Source organism: Pristiophorus japonicus, chromosome 18, assembly GCF_044704955.1.
Source record: "Pristiophorus japonicus isolate sPriJap1 chromosome 18, sPriJap1.hap1, whole genome shotgun sequence".
Taxonomy (NCBI): domain Eukaryota; kingdom Metazoa; phylum Chordata; class Chondrichthyes; family Pristiophoridae; genus Pristiophorus; species Pristiophorus japonicus.
Genome location: NC_091994.1, coordinates 57,748,934 through 57,770,384, shown reverse-complemented (window position 1 = coordinate 57,770,384; position 21,451 = coordinate 57,748,934). Strand labels below are relative to the sequence as shown.

The window sequence follows — 21,451 nt, the reverse complement described above, 5'->3', positions numbered from 1 at the left end:
CTGTCATGGTCTGAGAACGGCCCCTGTACCAGTCACTGTCATGGTCTGAGAACGGCCCCTACACCTGTCACTGTCATGGTCTGAGAACGGCCCCTGTACCAGTCACTGTCATGGTCTGAGTACGGCCCCTACACCTGTCACTGTCATGGTCTGAGAACGGCCCCTACACCAGTCACTGTCATGGTCTGAGAACGGCCCCTACACCTGTCACTGTCATGGTCTGAGAACGGCCCCTGTACCAGTCACTGTCATGGTCTGAGAACGGCCCCTGTACCAGTCACTGTCATGGTCTGAGTACGGCCCCTACACCTGTCACTGTCATGGTCTGAGAACGGCCCCTGTACCAGTCACTGTCATGGTCTGAGAACGGCCCCTGTACCAGTCACTGTCATGGTCTGAGAACGGCCCCTGTACCAGTCACTGTCATGGTCTGAGAACGGCCCCTGTACCAGTCACTGTCATGGTCTGAGTACGGCCCCTACACCTGTCACTGTCATGGTCTGAGAACGGCCCCTACACCAGTCACTGTCATGGTCTGAGAACGGCCCCTGTACCAGTCACTGTCATGGTCTGAGAACGGCCCCTACACCAGTCACTGTCATGGTCTGAGAACGGCCCCTACAACAGTCACTGTCCTGATCTGAGAACGGCCTCTGTACCAGTCACTGTCACCCTGAGAACAGTCCCTACACCAGTCACTGTCATGGTCTGAGAACGGCCCTTACAACAGTCACTGTCCTGATCTGAGAACGGCCTCTGTACCAGTCACTGTCACCCTGAGAACAGTCCCTTAACACCAGTCACCGTCATGGTCTGAGAACGGCCTCTGTACCAGTCAACCTCACCATGAGAACGGTCCCTACACCAGTCAGTCTGAGAACAGCCCCTACACCAGTCAACCTCACGGCTTCAGTGGCTCTAGTTTGTTGATATTCTCCTTGTGGTCATTCTAGTACCTCACATAGTGTGTCTCTTGGGCAAGACCAAACTGTATGGATTCAATTTGTCCATCAATCACCAATATGGCAGTTAATTGTGGTGCAACTGTATTTGTCCTGTCCCACCCACTGCCTCCCCTCCTGTTATCATGCTGTCAAATATCTTTTCTTTGTGCTAGGACGAATGTATGCCCATGCGGTTTAACACATTGACCTTAATCTCTGTGCAGTCGTCGCAACCTCCAAGAAGAATGCGTGTGTGTCTCTGGTGTTTGCTTTCCTGTATAAGGTGGTTCAGGTGAGAATGTTGGCTTTAATTCTCCCCCTCTTCCAGGTCCAGGCCTAATAATTATTAATTCCCTCTCCCCTCCTCCCTCACTAACCGAAATCCAGAACCCTTTTGCTCTCGCAAATCAGCACCTTACCCAGCTCTGATTTGAGTCTTTCAACAGCGTTGCAGTTTATTGCACCCGGCAACTGTGCATTTTAAATATTAGTGACTTGCAAAGGGGTGAAATTCCTCTTTCAATGAAACAAACTCGGAGACTGCCCACGCTTTCCCGACGTTCACCCACATGCGGAGTATGAACGTGCTTCTTTGAAACATTATTTCAGACCATGCAGTTTTGTTGGATACTTGCAGAGAGACGGTGATCCTCCAATTATTTTTTTCATTGAGGACTTTAGAACCCAAGAACATAAGAAATAGAGCAGGAGTAGGCCATTCAGCCCTTCGAGCCTGCCCCGCCATTCAATATGATCATAATAGATCTTCCTCAACTCCACCTTTCCGCACTGTCCCCATATCCCTGGATTCTCTTAGAATCCAAAAATTTATTGATTATGCTCAACGACTGAGCCTCCACAGCCCTCTGGGGCAGAGAATTCCAAAGATTCACAACCCTTTGAGTGAAGCAGTTTATCCTCATCTCCGTCCTAAATGGCCGACCCTGTTTAAGTGCTTATACTTAGCGTAAACATAGGAGCAGAGTGACTGCTATACTTGTAACTGCGAGGATGAAGCGTGTATGGCAGATGGTCCAGTAATTGCACCAGTGGAGGTTGCTGTTACTGAATCTGCAGCATTTATCATTAACGTACAGTACAGTTTCTGCTCATACTGTAAGGAGAGACCATCCCACTACCCGCTCTGCATCGTGTTCTCTGTGTAGTCATTCAGCTGCTATTCAGCAGTACCTTCTGCTATTCCTCTTATTTTATTGCCCTCAGTTTTTTTTTTAACCTTATTGCGCCTCCCAGGAGATTACAGAAGGGAGGTAAGGAAATGATTAATCATGATGCTCCGGCCATCATGGTGTGGGCAGGGTTGATGGACTCAGTTGGTCTTTTCCTACCCATCAGTTTTGTACACATACTATCCTCATGCTCCTACTGGGTATGGTCTCCGGGTTATGTGGGTACATCATCCATTCTTCGTTTGTGAGCTTACGACCGTGAGGGCTGTCAGACTCCTCGGTGGTTGGGGGAAGGTGGGGAGGGAGGATTCATCGCAGCTGAGCCCAATCCTGTCCTAACCTGCTCCCAGACTTCACCGCAGGGGCCCCAATTAGGATCAGAGGCAAACTGGCTGACTTCCCCCATCCCACATTCTTCCTGGCCTGTGGATACCGAGGTCGATTGCTGTGCTCCCATCAGTGCTGCTGCTTTGATCAGCTTACTTAGTACAAGCCAGCGACCTTCCTGTTCTCTTACCAGATTTTACCCTCTGGGGCACTGGTTGAGATACCTGACTCTGTTAGGCCTCTCTTCACCAGCTAAGCTTACCTGGCCCCGAGTGCAGGTGACATGCCCAGATACCCGTCAGACTAGTCAAAGGAGGTGTGGGAGGGTGGCTTGGGTTGACCCTGTCTTCCTTTGTTCCTTTTTGAACAAGGGGGGGGGGGAGAGGGCCCTGCTTCTGCTTGGTGGAGGTTGTAAACGTGCGCCTGCATCCCCCCACCTGCGGTAAAGTGTGTGGGAACTCGAGCTTTACCGTTCTGTTAGAGCTGTCACCAAGGGTCATGTTGGGTTGCCATTAACATTTCTGTCCCCCTTTACCTTCCAGGTGTTCTCTGAGTATTTTAAGGAGCTGGAAGAAGAAAGTATTCGAGATAATTTTGTTATAATCTATGAACTGCTTGATGAGTTAATGGACTTCGGTTACCCACAGACCACAGACAGCAAGATCCTGCAGGAGTAAGTAGGGGGTATTTATTGAAGTAGTGCTCCAGGATAAATGGTAACTATCCAAGTCCTTCCTACGAGGTAGATATACCCCACAATATAAATGAGAATATATTTATTTTATCAAAGGGCGGGTGATCTCTACAAGTGGCCAGCTCATTGATGGATTCTCATTTTTCCCCTTTCCCCTCACTTGCTTTCCCAGAGGCTTCCTAATTTCCCATTGGGAATTGTTGCTCAAATAACAGGCATCACCTGCGACATTATTGGATAACCATTTCTCTCTCTCTTACAGGGGAAACTCTACCTTGTTACCTGTGTGTGCTGGCTCTGGAATTGTGTTTTATTCCTCTACTCCTGTCACTATCTCTTTTTTTATGCTAATGATTCTTTTTCATAGAAATACGTAGAACTTACCGCCCAGAAACAGGCCATTCGGCCCAACCCATCTGTGCTGGTCCTTATGCTCCACAAGAGCCTCCTCTTACTGTACCTCATCTAACTCCAGGAACCTGAGCACATAAATCTAGGCTGACACTCCAGTGCAGTGCTGAGGCTCCGCTGCACCGTCTGCTCTCTCAGGTGGACGTAAAAGATCCCATGGCACTATTTCGAAGAAGAGCAGGAGAGTTATCCCCGGTGTCCTGGGCCAATATTTATCCCTCAATCAACATAACAAAAACAGATGATCTGCTCATTATCACATTGCTGGGTGTGGGAGCTTGCTGTGCACAAATTGACTGCCGGGTTTCACACATTACAACAGTGACTACACTCCAAAAGTACTTCATTGGCTGTAAAGCGCGTTGAGACATTCGGTGGTTGTGACAGGTACTATATAAATGCAAGTCTTTCTTACCTAAGGAAGGATAAACATTCCTGGGATGGGGGGATTGTCCAATGAGGAGAGATTGAGAAGACGAAGCTTATATTCTCTAGGGTTTAAAAGAATGAGACATTATCTCATTGAAACATGTAAAATTCATAAAGGGCTTGACAGGGTAGATGCTGGGAGGATGTTTCCTCCGGGCTGGAGAGTCTAGAACCAGGGGGCACAGTCTCAGAATAAGGGGTTGGCCATTTAGGACCGAGATGAGGAGAAATTTCTTCACTCAGGGTGGTGAATCTTTGGAACTCTTTACCCCAGAGACCTGTGGATACTCAATAGTTGAGTGTATTCAAGACAGAGATCGATAGATTTTGGATACTAAGGGATTCAAGGGATATGGGGATAGTGCAGGAAACTGGAGTTGAGGCCAAGATCATGATCTAATTGAATGGCGGAGCAGGCTCGAGGGGCCGAATGGCCGACTCCTGCTCCTAATTCTTACGATCTTGGACTCTTTTAGTCACCTGACCTAATATCTCTTTGTGGCTTGGTGTTATATTTTGTCTGATAGCATTACTGTGAAGCACCTTGGGACATTTTGCTATGGTAAAGATGCTATATTATCGCAGGTTGTTGTTGTATCCGTTGTTGGTGCTCAGGCTTTGCTTTACCTACACGCCACTTCACCTGAAGCAGTCTGCTGCCTCGCTCCTATGGTTGTTTTTACTCCCCTCTGCCCAGTTTTTGTGTCCCGCTTCTTCGCTGTTCCTGATCCCTGGGTCGTGGTCCTATTGCCCTGCCGTTGCCTGCCTTGGATTGTTATTCAGCACCAGCCCTGCCAGCCAGCTGGGCCCTGGACACTAACTTGCGGCCAGCAAACCAGCCTGGCTGAAAGTCATCTGCTACTGCTGGGCCTAAGAAGGCTGCTGCAGCAATAACGGTAGGGGGTGGGAGGGCGGCTTACCTATTTTAGGCCTCTTTGGCCTTGCTGCCTTCCGATCTGGAGTGCTAGGCACAAGGTAGGGTTGCCAACCCTCCAGGATTGCCCAGGAGTCTCCGGAATTAAAGATGAATCTCCAGGACGTGGCAGTGAGCAACCCTGGAGAAAAATCAGTGGGTCATTAACAAAAGTTGGGTTTTCAAAAAAATATCTTTTAACATTTGTGTTTTAGTCCTAAAAATATCGACAGGGTGGGGGCTGTTTGACTGACGGTCAGGTAATGGAAGAGTCTATTCGCTTTCCAATAGGTTTGGGAAGGCGGGGCACCGTGAGGATAGACATGTCGGGCGACCAATGGCGGGAGCGTGGGGGCAGGGCAGTTGGAGGCAGGAGTTAGCAACCTGAGCGCAAGGTCTCGCCCCAGCGTCTTCATGCACCCTCCACATGGGACTAATGAAACTGAGGCTCTTTTCACCAGAACAGAGAAAGTTAATGGGACATTTGACGGCGCGGTCCAAAATTATAAGAAGTTTTGGTGAGATAAATAACGAAGAAACTATTTCTGCTGGTTGCCTTGTTAGTAACTAGAGGGTAATCAATTTAACATTCTCACCAAAAGGATAAAGGGAAAGGTTAGGATCTTAGAAACATAGAAATAGGTGCAGGAGTAGGCCATTCAGCCCTTCGAGCCTGCACCGCCGTTCAATATGATCATGGCTGATCATGCAACTTCGGTACCCCACTCCTGCTTTCTCTCCATACCCCTTGATCCCTTTAGCCGTAAGGGCCACATTTAACTCCCTTTTGAATATATCCAACGAATTGGCTTCAACAACTTTTTATGGAAGAGAATTCCACAGGTTCACCACTCTCTGGGTGAAGAAGTTTCTCCTCATCTCAGTCCTAAATGGCTTACCCCTTATCCTTAGACTGTGACCCCTGGTTCTGGACTTCCCCAACATTGGGAACATTCTTCCTGCATCTAACCTGTCCAATCCTGTCAGAATTTTATATATTTCTATGAGATCACCTCTCATTCTTCTAAATTCCATTGAATATAAGCCTAGTAGATCCAGTCCTTCTTCATATGTTAGTCCTGTCATCCCGGGAATCAGTCTGGTGAACCTTCGCTGCACTCCCTCAATAGCAGGAATGTCCTTTCTCAGATTAGGAGACCAAAACTGTACACAATATTCAAGGTGTGGCCTCACCAAGGCTCTGTACAACTGCAGTAAGGCCTCCCTGCTCCTATACTCTAATCCTCTCTCTATGAAGGCCAGCATACCATTTGCTTACTTCACCGCCTGCTGTACCTGCATGCCAACTTTCAATGACTGATGTACCATGGTACCCAGGTCTTGTTGCATCTCCCATTTTTCTAATCTGTCACCATTCAGATAATATTCTGCCTTCCTGTGATAACCTCACATTTATCTACATTATACCACATCTGCCATGTATTTGCCCACTCACCTAACCTGTCCAAGTCACCCTGCAGCCTCTTTGCATCCTCCTCATAGCTCACGCTGCCACCCAGCTTAGTGTCATCTGCAAACTTGGAGATAGTACATTCAATTTCTTCGTCTAAATCATTAATGTATATTGTAAATAGCTGAGGTCCCAGCACTGAACCTTGCGGTACCCCACTAATCACTGCCTGCCATTCTGAAAGGGACCCATTTATTCCTACTGTTTGCTTCCTGTCTGCCAACTAGTTCTCTATCCACATCAGTACATTACCCCCAATACCATGTGCTTTAATTTTGCACACTAATCTCTTGTGTGGGACCTTGTCAAAAGTCTTTTGAAAGTCCAGATACACCATATCCACTGGCTTTCCCTTGTCCACTCTACTAGTTACATCCTCAAAAAATTCTGGAAGATTTGTCAAGCATGATTTCCCTTTCATAAATCCATGCTGACTTGGACCAATCCTGTCACTGCTTTCCAAATGCGCTGTTATTACATCTTTAATAATTGATCCAACATTTTCCCCACTACCGATGTCAGGCTAACTGGTCTATAATTCCCTGTTTTCTCTCCCTTTTTTAAAAAGTGGGGTTACATTAGCTACCCTCCAATCCATAGGAACTGATCCAGAGTCTATAGAACATTGGAAAATGGCCACCAATGCATCCACTATTTCTAGGGCCACTTCCTTAAGTACTCTGGGATGCAGACTATCAGGCCCTGGGGATTTATCGGCCTTCAATCCCATCTATTGTCCTTACACAATTTGCTGATTAATAAGGATTTCCTTTAATTCCTCCTTCTCACTAGACCCTCGGTCCCCTCGTATTTCTGGAAGGTTATTTGTGTCTTCCTTAGTGAAGACAGAACTAAAGTTCTTGTTCAGTTGGTCTGCCATTTCTTTGTTCCCCATTATAAATTCGCCTGATTCTGACTGTGAGGGACCCACATTGTCTTCACATATGTAGAAGCTTTTGCAGTCAGTTTTTATGCTCCCTGTAAGCTTCCTCTCATACTCTGTTTTCCCCCTCCTAATTAAACCCTTTGCCCTCCTCTGCTGAATTCTAAATTTCTCCCAGACCTCAGGTTTGCTGCTTTTTTTTTGGCCATTTTATATGCCTCTTCCTTGGATTTAACACTATCCCTAATTTCCCTTGTAAGCCACGGTTGAGCCATCTTCCCCGTTTTATTTTTACGCCAGACAGGGATGTACAATTGTTGAAGTTCATCCATGTGATCTTTAAATGTCTGCCATTGGCTATCCATCGTCAATCCTTTAAGTATCATTCGCCAGTCTATCCTAGCCAATTCATGTCTTAGACCATCAAAGTTACCTTTCTTTAAGTTCAGGACTCTATACTCTGAATTAACTGTGTCACTCTCCATCTTAATGAAGAATTCTACCATATTATAGTCACTTTTCCGCAAGGGGCCTCGCACAACAAGATTGCTAATTAAACCTCTCTCATTACATCTAGGATGGCCAGCTCTCTAGTTGGTTCCTCGACATATTGGTCTAGAAAAGCATCACTTATACATTCCAGGAAATCCTCCTCCACCGCATTGCTACCAGTTTGGTTAGCCCAATCAATATGTAGATTAAAGTCGCCCATGATAACTGCTGTACCTTTATTGCGCGCATCCCTAATTTCCTGTTTGATGCCATCCCCAACCTCACTACTACTGTTTAGTGGTCTGTACACAACTCCCACAAGCGTTTTCTGCCCTTTGGGGTTCCGCAGCTCTACACATACAGATTCCACCTCATCCACACTAATGTCCTTCCTTACTGTTGCGTTAATCTCCTCTTTAACCAGCAACTCTACCCCACCTCCTTTTCCTTTCAGTCTATCTTTCCTGAATGTTGAATAACCTTGGATGTTGAGTTACAGCCTTGGTCACCCTGGAGCCATGTCACCGTAATCCCAATTACATCATATCCGTTAACAGCTATCTGCCAAGTTAATTCATCCACCTTATTATGAATGCTCCTTGCATTGAGACATAGAGCCTTTAGGCTTTTTTTTTTAACACTCTTTGTCCTTTTCGAATAATGTTGTAATGTGGCCCTTTTTGATTTTTGCCCTTCACTTTTACTTTTCTCCTTTATACCTTTTGCTTCTGACCCCATTTTACTTCCCTCTGCCTCCCTGCATAGGTTCCCATCCCCCTACCATGTTAGTTTGACTCCTCCCCAACAGCATTAGCAAACACTCCCCCCAGGACATTGGTTCCGGTCCTGCCCAAGTGCAGGCCATCCGGTTTGTACTGGTCCCACCTTCCCCATGTTTCAGGTATTTGAATCCCTCCTCTTTGCACCACTCCTCAAGCCACGTATTGATCCTAACTATCCTGCTCTTTCTACTCTGACTACCACGCGGCACTGGTAGCAATCCTGAGATTATTACCTTTGAGATCCTACTTTTTAATTAAACTCCTATCTTCCTAAATTCAACTTATAGGACCGTATCCCACTTTTTACCAATATCGTTGGTACCTACATGTACCACGACAACTGGCTGTTCACCCTCCCCCTTCAGAATGCCCTGCAGCCGCTCCGAGACATCCTTGTTTACATGCAAGGGTTTGTTACATGCGGTGGGGCTTTCTAGAGTCCATAATAGCTTTTCAGAAGGAATATTTATTCGAGATATTTGAAAAGCTGTTGGAAAAAGGGCGGGAGAATGGGACGAAGGGTGGGGGTGGGGGTAGATAATTAAGCTGGCACAGGCAAGGTGGGCTAAAAGATGTCATGTTTTTTCTAGGACCATGATCGGGGAAATCGCAAATGGGAAACCTTGCAAAATAACGGGTTTTACACCTTTCCTGCCTGCGTTAATGAGGACCTGGCATCTGCTTTCCTTAAGTGTAGACGGTTGTGTGTTTGTTGGAGCGGAGGTTAAATGGAGAGTGTTTTAAAGGAAGAATGAGCCCTCCTGCTCCCACCACCCAGAAAGCCAGTGAAACCAGATACCTCCATTTATATCTTTAGTTTATTTCTCCCCCTTTTTCTTTTATTCCTCTGGCTATTGCTACTTTGGACACAGAATACAACAGTGGCCATCTTATTTGCTGACTGGCTTGTTTTAAATGTTGTTGCTTGCCAATGGAAATAACTGCTAATGAAATACAGGTACTCCTTTCCCATTGTATAATGCTGTTGCACAGTAATAGTTTGTTTTTCACTGGGTGGCTGGCTGCTGTTACTGTCTGACCATTTCAGAGCGTACTTTAATGAGACCACCCACCCGGTCAGGGAGCTGTGTCTGGATTTATTAGAGTGGCCCATTAGTCAAGGGCACTGCGTGGCATGTGCCACTTCAGCAAGCCAACCCCACTGCTTAGGAGTCGAAATGAAGGTTATCCAAAGCCCCATAGAGAAGTCATATAAACAGAAGTCCAGAGTTAGTGGTGATAAGTCCCATCTCGGGGTAAGCACTTCACTCCGATACAGGTGTTCCCCTTTTTTAACATTTGGGGGAGAAAAAAATTCTGGGATGAGGACGTCGCTGGCAGGGCCAGCATTTATTGCCTATCCCTAGTTTCCCTTGAGGTGGTGCTCCTTAAACTCTTGCAGTCCATGTGCTTGAGGTGCTCCCACAATGCTGTTGAGTAGGGAGTTCCCATTTAACCCAGTGCTGATGAAGGAACAATAATATATGTCCAAGTCAGGGTGATATGTGACTTAAAGGGGAACTTGGAGCAGATGGCGTTCCCACGAGCCAGCTGCCCTGGTCCGTTTAGGTCTGGGGGTCGGGGGTTTAGGAGGTGCTGTCGAAGAAGCCATGGCGAGGTGTATCCTATAGGTATACACACTGCAGTCACGGTGTATCCTATAGGTATACACACTGCAGTCACGGTGTATCCTATAGGTATACACACTGCAGTCACGGTGTATCCTATAGGTATACACACTGCAGTCACGGTGTATCCTATAGGTATACACACTGCAGTCACGGTGTATCCTATAGGTATACACACTGCAGTCACGGTGTATCCTATAGGTATACACACTGCAGTCACGGTGTGTAGGTACAGCTACTTATCTGCCAAGTATGACTTTCTATCTGCCTGTCTTAATGTTTCACTTGATCAGAAATGTTGGTTGAAATTTAGGACTTAAATGATCAAAAGGAATAGAATTCTCCTTCAGTGCAGATGATGGGCTGGTCGTTGAGGCAATGAGGAGCTGCATTGGGCTAACAGGTCAGCCACAGCAGAAAGGAGGGGACAAGAACGATCAAGATAGGGGTGAGGACAGAACCCCCCCCCCCCCCAGTGAGTTGGGTTGGCTTGCTTTTCATCAGCTGACGCCACTGGGTTTGAGCCGGGCTACTCAGCAGATGTAGTTTTGCAGCCCTGCACCAACCAAGTGTTAGGGCTGAAAACGGACCCACAGTGAGAGCACCTTGAGCTTCCAGATGGCGAGGTTACATAAGAAATAAGAACGTGACAAAGCACAGGTGTAGGCCCTTCGAGCCTGCTCCGCGATTCAGTGAAATCACCGAGTCCAGAGAGCAGCAAAGCAGCTGCTCTACAAGTTCAACATTTCAATGTCACATGCTGAATCTTCCTCTGTTGGACGAGTCTCCAACCTGTGTTCCTTCTGATCCTAGGTACATCACCCAGGAAGGCCATAAGCTAGACACTGGGGCTCCCCGCCCACCAGCAACAGTGACCAACGCTGTGTCTTGGAGATCAGAGGGGATCAAATATCGGAAAAATGAAGTATTTCTCGATGTTATTGAATCTGTTAACCTTCTGGTGAGTCTCTGTAGACAAGCAGTGCTTAACAACCTACAAGATTGAGTGGGGGGGAGGGCGCAGGCAGACGATGCACCAGTGAGGGAGGGGCAAACACTACTCTGTTTGAACAAGCAGCACCCTTAACTTATACCGCAGGTGCTGTTAATTCTGCGGGATGCTTCAGCCCGTATATGAACGTTTTCACCTGGGCTGTGTCTTTTTATGGTGCATGTACCATTCCTCAGATGAGTGATGACCTGCTTGCAAAGCTTTCTGACTGGTTCACCTGAACGGGCCATTTATAGGCATTTGGAAGTGACCTGATGGCTTTGTCCCCTTCGGCCTGTCTGCTTGGTCAAGGACCTGTGTGTGACATGTGGGTAACCTGGGGACAGGATGGCAGGAAAGCGGTGCTCGTGGCAGACCTCTGCACTCCATTCGTGCACTGATCTCTCGCCTCTGGGTCCGGGGTTTGATTCTAACCCATGCTAACTGGATGAAGGTACAAGCTGTAAGAATCTTATCTGCATGAGCTCAGACAGTTTCCAACTGGCTGTTAATCAGTGAATCTGACGACCATACTTGTAAATGGTAATGTTATTTTGAACGACCAGGGAGTCGAGGGATGGGGAGCGGGCAGGGAAGTGGAGTTGAGGCCAAGATCAGATCAGCCATGATCTTATTGAATGGCGGAGCAGGCTCGAGGGGCCAAATGGCCGACTCCTGCTCCTGTTTCTTCTGTTCATCCTAGAGGGGGACAAGTGCAGGCAATGGATGTATCACCCAGGGGCAGTTGGACTTGTGTAGAGATTGGGATAGAGTCGAGGCAGGTGTCTAATGGTTCTGTGTAGAAGTGACAGTCCTTAAAGGACCAACAAAGGGATTAAAAAGTTCCCATCCTCAATGCTGATGCTCCTCACCATGATGAACATTTAAAAAAAAAACTAAACCTTATTTCTGAAATGTTTACTAAAATGTAATCGCAAGTCATAGATTGCTGAATATTTACTTGATGTCCCTCTTTTCTAAACTATGCTCGTAAATCATTTTACACATATTTAGTTTGAAATGGAAACCCACGAAAACCAATTCTAGAGTTGTCATCATCTTCCTTTCTCCCACTCTAGGTCAGTGCTAATGGCAATGTATTACGTAGCGAAATAGTGGGCTCCATCAAAATGAGAGTGTTCCTATCAGGAATGCCAGAGCTGAGACTCGGGCTAAATGACAAAGTATTGTTTGAGAACACGGGCCGTGAGTATTCTTTCAGTTATTGTGCCAAGCAAAGTAGTAATTGTGCGTCGGGATAGAATCCACTGACGGGTTTCTTCTGTATAAATAATCGAAATGGGTAAAACGGTGTGGAAAATATAATGCGTGTCTGGGGTTTGGTCAGAGTGAAGATTGACCAGTTTCATACTGAGATATTTTACTACTTTAAATTTTTAAACAAGTATTTTGTTTGTAAAACTACAACTACCAGCCTGATGGTGAAATGGGGCTGAGTTTGTCAGCCGTGGCTCAGAGGGTACCACTCTCGCCTGAGTCAGGTGGCTTCAAGTTCCACTCCAGAGACTTGAGCACATATTCCAAATTGACACCCCAGTGTAGTACTGGGGAGAGCTGTACGATCAGAAGTGCCGTCTTTCGGATGAGACATTAAACCGAGGCCCCATCTGCCTCCTCGGGTAGTTGTATAGATCCCACGGCATGATTGGAAGAAGAGTAGGGGAGTCCTGGCCAATATTTATCACCAACTAATATCACTTAGAAATAGACGAGCTGGTGGTTTATCACTCAGCTTTTTACGGGACCTTGCTGTGCACAAATTGGCGGCTGCGTTTCCCTATATTACAGCAATGACTGCACTTCAAAAGTATTTCATAGAATCAGAAAATCATGACACAGAAGGAGGTCATTTGACCCATCGTGTCTGTGCCGGCTTTCTGCCTCTACCACCCTTTCAGGCAGTGAGTTCCAGACTCCCACCACCCTCTAAATCTATGTCCCCTGGTTATTAACCCATCTGCTAAGGGAAATAGGTCCTTCCTATCCACTCTATCTAGGCCCCTTATTGACTGGCGGAGAAGGCTTGATACACTTCAATTAAATCTCCCCTCAGCCTCCTCTGTTCAAAGGAAAACAGCCCCAGCCTATCTAATCTTTCCTCATAGCTAAAGTTTTCCAATCCTGGCAACATCCTCGTAAATCTCCTCTGCACCCTTTCCAGTGCAATCACATCCTTCCTGTAATGCGGTGACCAGAACTGCACGCAGTACTCCAGCTGTGGCCTAACCAGTGTTTTATACAGTTCTAGCATAACATCCTTGCTCTTGTATTCTATGCCCCGGCTAATAAAGGAAAGCATTCCGTATGCCTTTTTAACTAACTTAGCAACCTGTCCTACTTTTAAGAATCTGGACATATTTTTTTTACTGCAAAAGCTTTGTGATGTCCTGAGGTCATTAAAGGCGCTATATAAATGCAAGTTCGTTCGTTCTTTGTGGCAAATTGATTTCAGCATAGGCAAGTGTGAGGTCATCCACTTTGGAGCAAAAAAAGATAGATCAGAGTACTTTCTAAATGAAGAAAAGCTAGAAACAGTGGAGGTCCAAAGAGACTTGGGCGACTGGGTACATAGATTGTTAAAATATCATGGACGGGTACAAAAAATAATCAAAGGCTAATGAAATGCTGGACTAGGATACAAGGATTGAAGTTATGCTGCAGCTATACAAAGCTCTGGTTAGCCCACACCTGGAGCACTGTGAGCAGTTCTGGGCACCACACCTTAGGGAGGATATATTGGCCTTGGAGGGAGTGCAGCGTGGGTTTACCGGAGTGATACCTGGGCTACAAGGGTTAAGTTACGCGGAGAGATTACACAAACTAGGGTTGTAGTCCCTAGAATTTAGAAAATTATAGGATGATTTGATCAAAGTTTAAGATATCAAAGGGAACAGCTAGGGTAGATAGAGAGAAGCTATTTTCGCTGGTTGGGGAGTCGAGGTTCTCAGTCCTTTTGCTTCTGAGCCCCCCCCCTCCTGTGTTATAACAATTCCCCGACCCCCTGTAATACAGCACAAGTATTTTTTTCTGTATTTTAAAAAAAAATTGAAACACTAGTCTTGTACCAGAACATGAAGAGTTGGTGATAGCTCCATTGGGGCCAGTGTTTAACATCGCACAGACATCCGTGTGACAACAGCACCTGCCAGGGGCTCGTCATTCCCAGCTCGCCTCCGCATCACCTCGCCAAATCATCCGCGCTCTGATTAGACAAATGGGAGGTTGGACCTTTCAGCCCCTCCCCTTTTCTATTTAGGCTCGGGGCAGATTTTCGCACCAGGCCCATTTATATTTAAAACCGCCTTAGTATCATTTTAATTTCAAAATAAGTTTAATTTCACTCTAAGCCCGTTCTCGGTGTGTTGTTTTTTAATCCCCTCCACTGCCAGCCACAGCAGCAGGGACACTGTTGGCGGTTGGTGATATCCCGGCGGTGCTGCTTCCCCTCAACACCTGCCGCAGCAGCCGGGGAGGGGGCTGGCAGTCTATAGGGAGGGAGGGAGGTGCAGAGCTGGCCGGCCCCCACTCTGTGCCTCGGCATCGCTGTCGCAGGGGAGGAGGCCGTCTGGATCCAATAAGTGGAGCCTTTCCAAATGGTGCGGGGACAGTGACAGCTCCTTCTGTCCCTCCTGCCCCCCCCCCCCCCTCCTCTCCGCCCCCTGTCCTTTCGTGGTCCCCTTGAAACCATCTTGCGGACCCCTAGGGAGAGACAGCCTAAAAATTAGAGCCAGACTTTTCAGGAGGAAAAGTTTGGAATTTTTCTGCCAACAGCAGTTGATGCTGGGTCAATTGTTAATTTTAGATCTGAGATTGAAAGATTCCTGTTAACCAAAGGTGGTAAGTGATATGAGGCAAAGGAGAGTAAATGGAGTTAGGTCACAGATCGACTATGATCTCCTTGAATAGCGGATCAGGCTCAAGGGGCTAATGGCCTACTCCTGTTCAACAACAACAACAACTTGTATTTATATAGCACCTTTAATGAAGTAAAACATCCCAAGGCGCTTCACAGGAGCGTTATAAGACAAAACATTTAACACCGAGCCACATAGGAGAAATTAGGGCAGGGAAAGCTCGGTCAAAGAGGTCGGTTTTAAGGAGCGCCTTAAAGGAGGAAAGCGAGGCGGAGAGGTTTAGGGAGGCTGTTCCAGAGCTTGGGGCCCAGGCAGCAGAAGACCCAGCCACCAATGGTTGAACGATTATAATCAGGGATGCTCAAGAGGGCAGAATTAGAGGAATGGTCGGTGGGGAGATGTTGCGGGGCTGAAGATTACAGAGATAGGGAGAAGCGAGGCTATGGAGGGATTTGAAAACAAGGATGAGAATTTTGAAATCAAGGCGTTGCTTAATGTAGGTCAGCGAGCACGGGGTGATGGGTGAGCGGGACTCGGTGCGAGTTAGGACACGGGCAGCTGAGTTTTGGATCATCTCCAGTTTACATAGGGTAGAATGTGGGAGGCCAGCCCAGGAGTACGTTGGAATAATCGAGTAGAGGTAACAAAGACATGGATGAAAGTTTCAGCAGTGGATGAGTTGAGGCAGGGACAGAGACAGGCGATGTTATGGGGGTAGAAATAGGCGGCCTTAGTTATGTTGTGGCTATGTGGTCGGAAGTTCATTTCAGGATCAAACATGACACCAAGGTTGTGAACAGCCTGGTTCAGCCTCAGACAAATGTTAGGGAAAGGGATGGAGTTAGTGGCTAGGGAAGAGAGTTTGTGGCAGGGACCGAAAACAATGGCTTCAGTCTTCCAATATTTAATTGGAGAATGTTTCTGCTCATCAGGAACTGGATGTCGGACAAGCAGTCTGACAATTTAGAGACCGTGGAGGGGTCGAGAGAAGTGGTGGTGAGGTGGAGCTGGGTGTCATCAGCGTACATGTGGAAACTGACGCTGTGTTTTCAGATGATGTCGCCGAGGGGCAACATGTAGATGAGGAATAGGAGGGGGCTAAGGATAGGTCCTTGGGAGACACCAGAGGTAACGATGCGGGAGCGAGAAGAGAAGCCATTGCAGGTGATTCTCTGGCCACGATTAGATAGTTAAGAGTGGAACCAGGTAATTGCAGTCCCACCCAGCTGGACAGCATTGAAGGATGGAGTGGTCACCTGTGTCAAAGGCAGCAGACAAGTTAAGAAGGATGAGGAGGGATAGTTTACCTTTGTCACAGTCACAAAGGATGTTCCTATGTTCTTTCTGAGTGGGCCATTTGCAGACATCCTGATTCTCACTAATCTGAAGGGTTAAAGTGAGCTGAAACTATCTGATAGGCCACTCTAGTTCTTAATGGCAGGTTGAGCAGCAATTGCTTGTTTTAGTGTCGGGAAAGAAGGGGGGTGGGGGGAGGCGGTTGTGCTAAGAGACTGGAGCTAAGTGGGGCATAATGAGATGGTGTATATGTGTTGCAGCGTGGGAATGTGCACAGGGAGGAATAAAACAGGATAAAGGGAGCTGTAGAAGATCTGAAAAGAGAGAAGGAAAAAACATAATGTGCAGTGAGACACATCAAACTGAGCAGAGAAGAACGAGAACAGGACAGAAAGAATGTGCAAGAGCATCTGAGATTTGGAGACAGAAGTGGGGCACGTACACAGCTATGTCTGCCTGTATGTGTGTCTGCTTGTGTCCCAGTCGTGTGTGTGTGTGTGTGTGTGTGTCTGCCTGTGTCCCAGTCGTGTGTGTGTGTCTGCCTGTGGACGCCTGTGTCCCAGACGTGGTGTGTGTGTGTGCGTGTGCCTGTGTCCCAGTCCCAGTTGCGTGTGTGTGTGTGTGCCTGTGTCCCAGTCGTGTGTGTGTGTGCCTGTGTCCCAGTCCCAGTTATGTGTGTGTGCGCGTGTATGCCTGTGTCCCAGTTGTGTGTGTGTGTCTGCCTGTGTCCCAGTCCCAGTTGTGTGTGTGCGTGTGCGCGCTTTGTAGCCAGTGTAGTCACATGTTGTAATGTAGGAAACGCAGCAGCTAGTTCACACACAGCAAGATCCCAGAACCTGCTTCCACCACCCTTTCAGGCAGTGCATTCCAGATATTAGCAACTCTCTGTGTGAAGAAATTTCTCCTCATTTGCCCTCTAGTTCTTTTGCCAATTATTTTAAACGATGACCTCTGGTTACTGACTCACTTACCAGAGGAAATAGTTCTTCCACTTGCTCTACCAAAACCTCTCATTATTTTGCATACCTCGATTAGTTCTCCCTTTAACCTTATTTGCTCTAAGGGAACAATCCCAGTTTCTCCAGTCTCTCCACATAACTGCAGTCCCCCATCACTGGTATATTGATAAACTTCCTTTTCACCCTCTCCAGGGCCTGACATCCTTCTAAAGTGTGATGCCCAGAATTGTACCAGAGATTTGTAATGGTTTAGCATAACTTGTTTTTGTATTCAGTGCCCCTATTTACAAAGCCGAGTACCCCATACACTTTCTTAACTGCTTTCTCAACTTGCCCTGCCACCTTCAAAGATTTGTGAAAATGCACCCCCAGGGCTCTCTATTCTTGCACTCACCTCAAATTTATCACCATTTAGGTTATACTGCGTCTCCATGTTGTTTCCTGCAAAGTGCATCATTTCACAATTATCCACCAAATTGCATCTGCCAGGTGTCTGCCCATTTTACCAGTCTGTCTGTGTGCTCCTAACGTCCGCTGCAATCCTGCTCATTATATACCACGTGGTCAACTTTTGTATCCTCCGCAAACTTCGAATTTGTACTTCCTATACTCCAATCCAGTGGTGTCCTACTGTGCCCTAAATGTCTATGATTGGTCCTAATATTACCCCTGGAGGACCCCACTGCATACTTCTCTCCGGTCAGAATACCATCCGTTTACCACTTCCGTCTGCCTCCTATCCCTCAGCCAGTTACGTACCCAAGTTATTACCACCCCTTTAATATCATGTGCTTCTATTGTCCGAATTTGTTTTAGCAATATTGGTTGAGGGATAAATATTGGCCAGAACACCAGGGCGAACTTCCCTGTTCTCAGGTAGTATAGACCTAAATGCTGCTGAAACCCTCATTCGTGCCTTTGTTACCTCTAGACTCATCTATTCTAACGCACACCTGGCTGGCTGCCCACATTCTACCCGATGGAAACTCGGCTGCCCATGTCCTAACTCGCACCCAGTCCCGCTCACCCATCACCCCCTGTGCTCGCTGACCTACATTGGCTCCTGATTAAGCAACACCTCGATTTCAAAATTCTCATCCTTGTTTACAAATCCCTCCATGGCCCTCGCCCCTCCCTATCTCTGTATTCTCCTGAGGCCTCACAACCCCCCTCTCCCCGAGATATCTGCTCTCTAAAATTCTGCCCTCTTGAGCATCCCTGATTATAATCGCTCCACCATCGGTGCCCGTGCCTCTGTTGCCTGGGCCCCAAGCTCTGGAACTCTCTCCCTAAACCTCTCCACCTCTCCACCTCTCCACCTCTCCACCTCTCCACCTCTCTACCTCTCTACCTCTCTACCTCTCTTTCCTCCTTTAAGACGCTCCTTAAAACCTACCTCTTTGACCAATTGGTCACCTGCTGTAATTTCTTCTTGCGTGGCTCGATGTGACATTTATTTGTTTTGTCTTGTGACACTGCTGTGTAGCGCCTTGGGACGTTTCACTGGGTTAAAGGTGCTATGCTACAAGTTGTTGTAAAGTGCAGCCGGATTAACACACAGCTGTGTGGGATCTGCAAACGATCTGGTTGTCGTATTCTTCATTGCTGCTGCTGTAAAGAGAGCACAAACAAGTTTTACAAAATAAACCAGATTACTCACTGCTTTAAAAAGCCAAATGTTATTTTTGCAAACCAATTAATTTCCAGATGATGTATTGGCCAGCAACGATTTCTTACACACAAACCACCAGCTGCCTTGTTTGTGCCAGCAGTTCTCGTACTTCCTGTAGTTAGGAACCAAATTGTCTATGCCAAACCACGAGGGAGATTGCTGCCCACTCTGTGCCTTGTCATTTTCCTGCATTAAAGAAGTTGTGTGCTGCTGGTTCAGCCAAAGCAGATCTCTAATGAAAACACTGCACTCAGTAAATAGATGTTTTCCACAAGACAATTATTTTTGGGGTTGGGGGGGGTTCTGTTGTTACAGGCTGCTAGATTCATTCTGCGAGGGAGGGGCGATCTACATCTTTGGCTAACCGTGTAGGGCAGTACAGAAGTAGGCAACTGAAATTCGGTTTTACAAAAATATAGCCCGCTGACACTCGGTGTCCCGGCTCACAGGCCAAGAAGGAGGTATTGGAAAGCTGCAGTCCTTCCTGGATCGATATCCCAGCATGTACCCACTTTCAGGAGAGATGGGGCAGAGACAAATGGGGAGGGAGAACTATTTTCTCAGCAACTAATGAAATTAATTTTGTCTCGTAGCTATTTTGTTTCTGTTCCTGCAGTCAAGAAAGAAATAAGTTGCATTTAGGTAGCACCTTTCACATCCGCAGAATGTCCCAAAACGCTTCACATCAACAACGTACTGGTGAAGTGCAATCACTCTTGTTTTGTAGGCAAATGGTCTATTGTATCTGAATTATTTTTGACTCACTTAGACTGAATATCCCTTGTGCTAATATTGTTTAAGATTTGCCAAAAGTAAATGTAGAAGCAGGTTAAAAGTGGGTTGATCAAAACTATTTCTGTCTTGTTCACACATTGCATAAAAAGGACTTGTCCAACTTTTTCCAGTCAAGCGAACACTCATTACCAAGCTGCTGGAGTTGGAACACAAGCTGCTCAACTGATGGATGCTTCACATCCAGCAGCAAGTGTCCCACTGTGATAGCACATCCTTCCTAGTCCAAGCGTGATTGAAAATATTGATCGGGGCTGAGAGGGTGATTGAAAGTATTGATCAGGGCTGAGAGGGTGATTAAAAGTATTGATCGGGGCTGAAAGCGTGATTTAAAGTATTGATTGGGGCTGAAAGGGTGATTGAAAGTATTGATCGGGGCTGAGAGGGTGATTGAAAGTATTGATTGGGGCTGAAAGGGTGATTGAAAGTATTGATCGGGGCTGAGAGGATGATTGAAAGTATTGATCGGGGCTGAGAGGGTGATTGAAAATATTGATTCACTTTAAAATGATAGTTGAAAACTGAAATCTGGGGACAAAGAAATGGAGTTACTTAATAGTTACTGCACATCTGTCTTTACCCAGGAAAAGAAGGGGAAGTTTACTGAGTAAAGACATCCATTTTCTAGGAATGGCAAAGGAGGCACTAGACAAATATTAAAGGGTATCTGGTTATGGTAAAATAAAGTTCCTGGTGCAGACAACTTGCACCCACGAGTCATAAAGGGGATGGGGTTTGAAATTAATGAAACTATAATTACTATCAAGAGAGATTCACGAGGATTGGAAAATGACTAACAAATATGTTATCTAAAAAGTGTCGGGAGACATTCCTGTATAGGATAGACGAGTAAGTTTATCTGTTGTCGGGATAGAATTTGAAACAATATTTAGAGGAGTGAGCGTGGAAAGGACAAATTAATCTAAGTACATGAAAGAACTATGGTATCAATCCACAATGCACACTGCCTCCATTTATTCATGTATTACAAATCTGTAAGTGAGCAAAGCTTGGAACAACATTTACTTCTGGCGTAGAATGTTTCTACCGGCTGTGGTCCCACAAGGTTCGCTTCACAACGGGAAGTTTCTGTTTCAAGTTACAAAATCATGTGTTGGTCTTGCTCTTTCAGCATTCCTGTTGTGATCTCCAGGTAGTAATTAGCAAACCGTTTTGACCCATCCTTTTGCGAGAGAAAGCCTTGGTGCTGGAATGTAGAACCGTGTTAAAAGGGTTCCCTTTCTTTCACGAGGCAGGAGGGAAGAGCAAATCTGTGGAGTTGGAAGATGTGAAATTTCACCAATGTGTACGCCTCTCCCGATTCGAGAACGACAGAACCATTTCCTTCATTCCACCAGACGGAGAGTTTGAGCTGATGTCCTACCGTTTAAACACACATGTAGGTATTGAGCGGTACGCAATGAGTGAGTTGTGGATGGGGTAATGGGTCTGGGTGTCTATGATGTGCAACCTGGAATCTCTCTAACGGGTCACAGGAAATCATTAGATGGAGATGGAAAATGAACCATCATTGGGCTATCGTGATCCATTGCATTTCCAGTTCTCCCAATAGCCCACTCACCCAGTGATGAATAAATACATGGTGACACTGTCTCCTTTTCCATGTGGCAATCCAAGTGATCGCCCCTTGGATTGATCAAATAGAGATAGTACAAGTTTGAGCGGGTGTATAAAACCTGCA

General features: G+C 46.5%; 1 protein-coding gene and 1 long non-coding RNA gene across 5 annotated transcripts in view; one reads left to right on the top strand and one right to left on the bottom strand.

The window, feature by feature from the left end:
- The window catches only part of LOC139228758 (AP-1 complex subunit mu-1), a 124,323-nt gene that overhangs the window by 17,891 nt on the left and 84,981 nt on the right, over positions 1-21,451 (top strand). For all 4 annotated transcript variants that reach the window (XM_070860085.1, XM_070860082.1, XM_070860083.1 and 1 more), the window contains 5 exons: positions 1,169-1,236; positions 3,004-3,134; positions 10,978-11,125; positions 12,235-12,361; positions 21,006-21,148. In XM_070860085.1, coding sequence (XP_070716186.1) covers positions 1,169-1,236; positions 3,004-3,134; positions 10,978-11,125; positions 12,235-12,361; positions 21,006-21,148 — 617 coding nt within the window. The remainder of the gene's footprint in view (positions 1-1,168; positions 1,237-3,003; positions 3,135-10,977; positions 11,126-12,234; positions 12,362-21,005; positions 21,149-21,451) is intronic.
- LOC139228759 (uncharacterized) overlaps positions 1-21,451 on the bottom strand; it is a 35,993-nt gene that overhangs the window by 3,303 nt on the left and 11,239 nt on the right. Inside the window, exon 3 of the long non-coding RNA XR_011587615.1 lies at positions 18,682-18,896. This is a non-coding gene — a long non-coding RNA (uncharacterized lncRNA). The remainder of the gene's footprint in view (positions 1-18,681; positions 18,897-21,451) is intronic.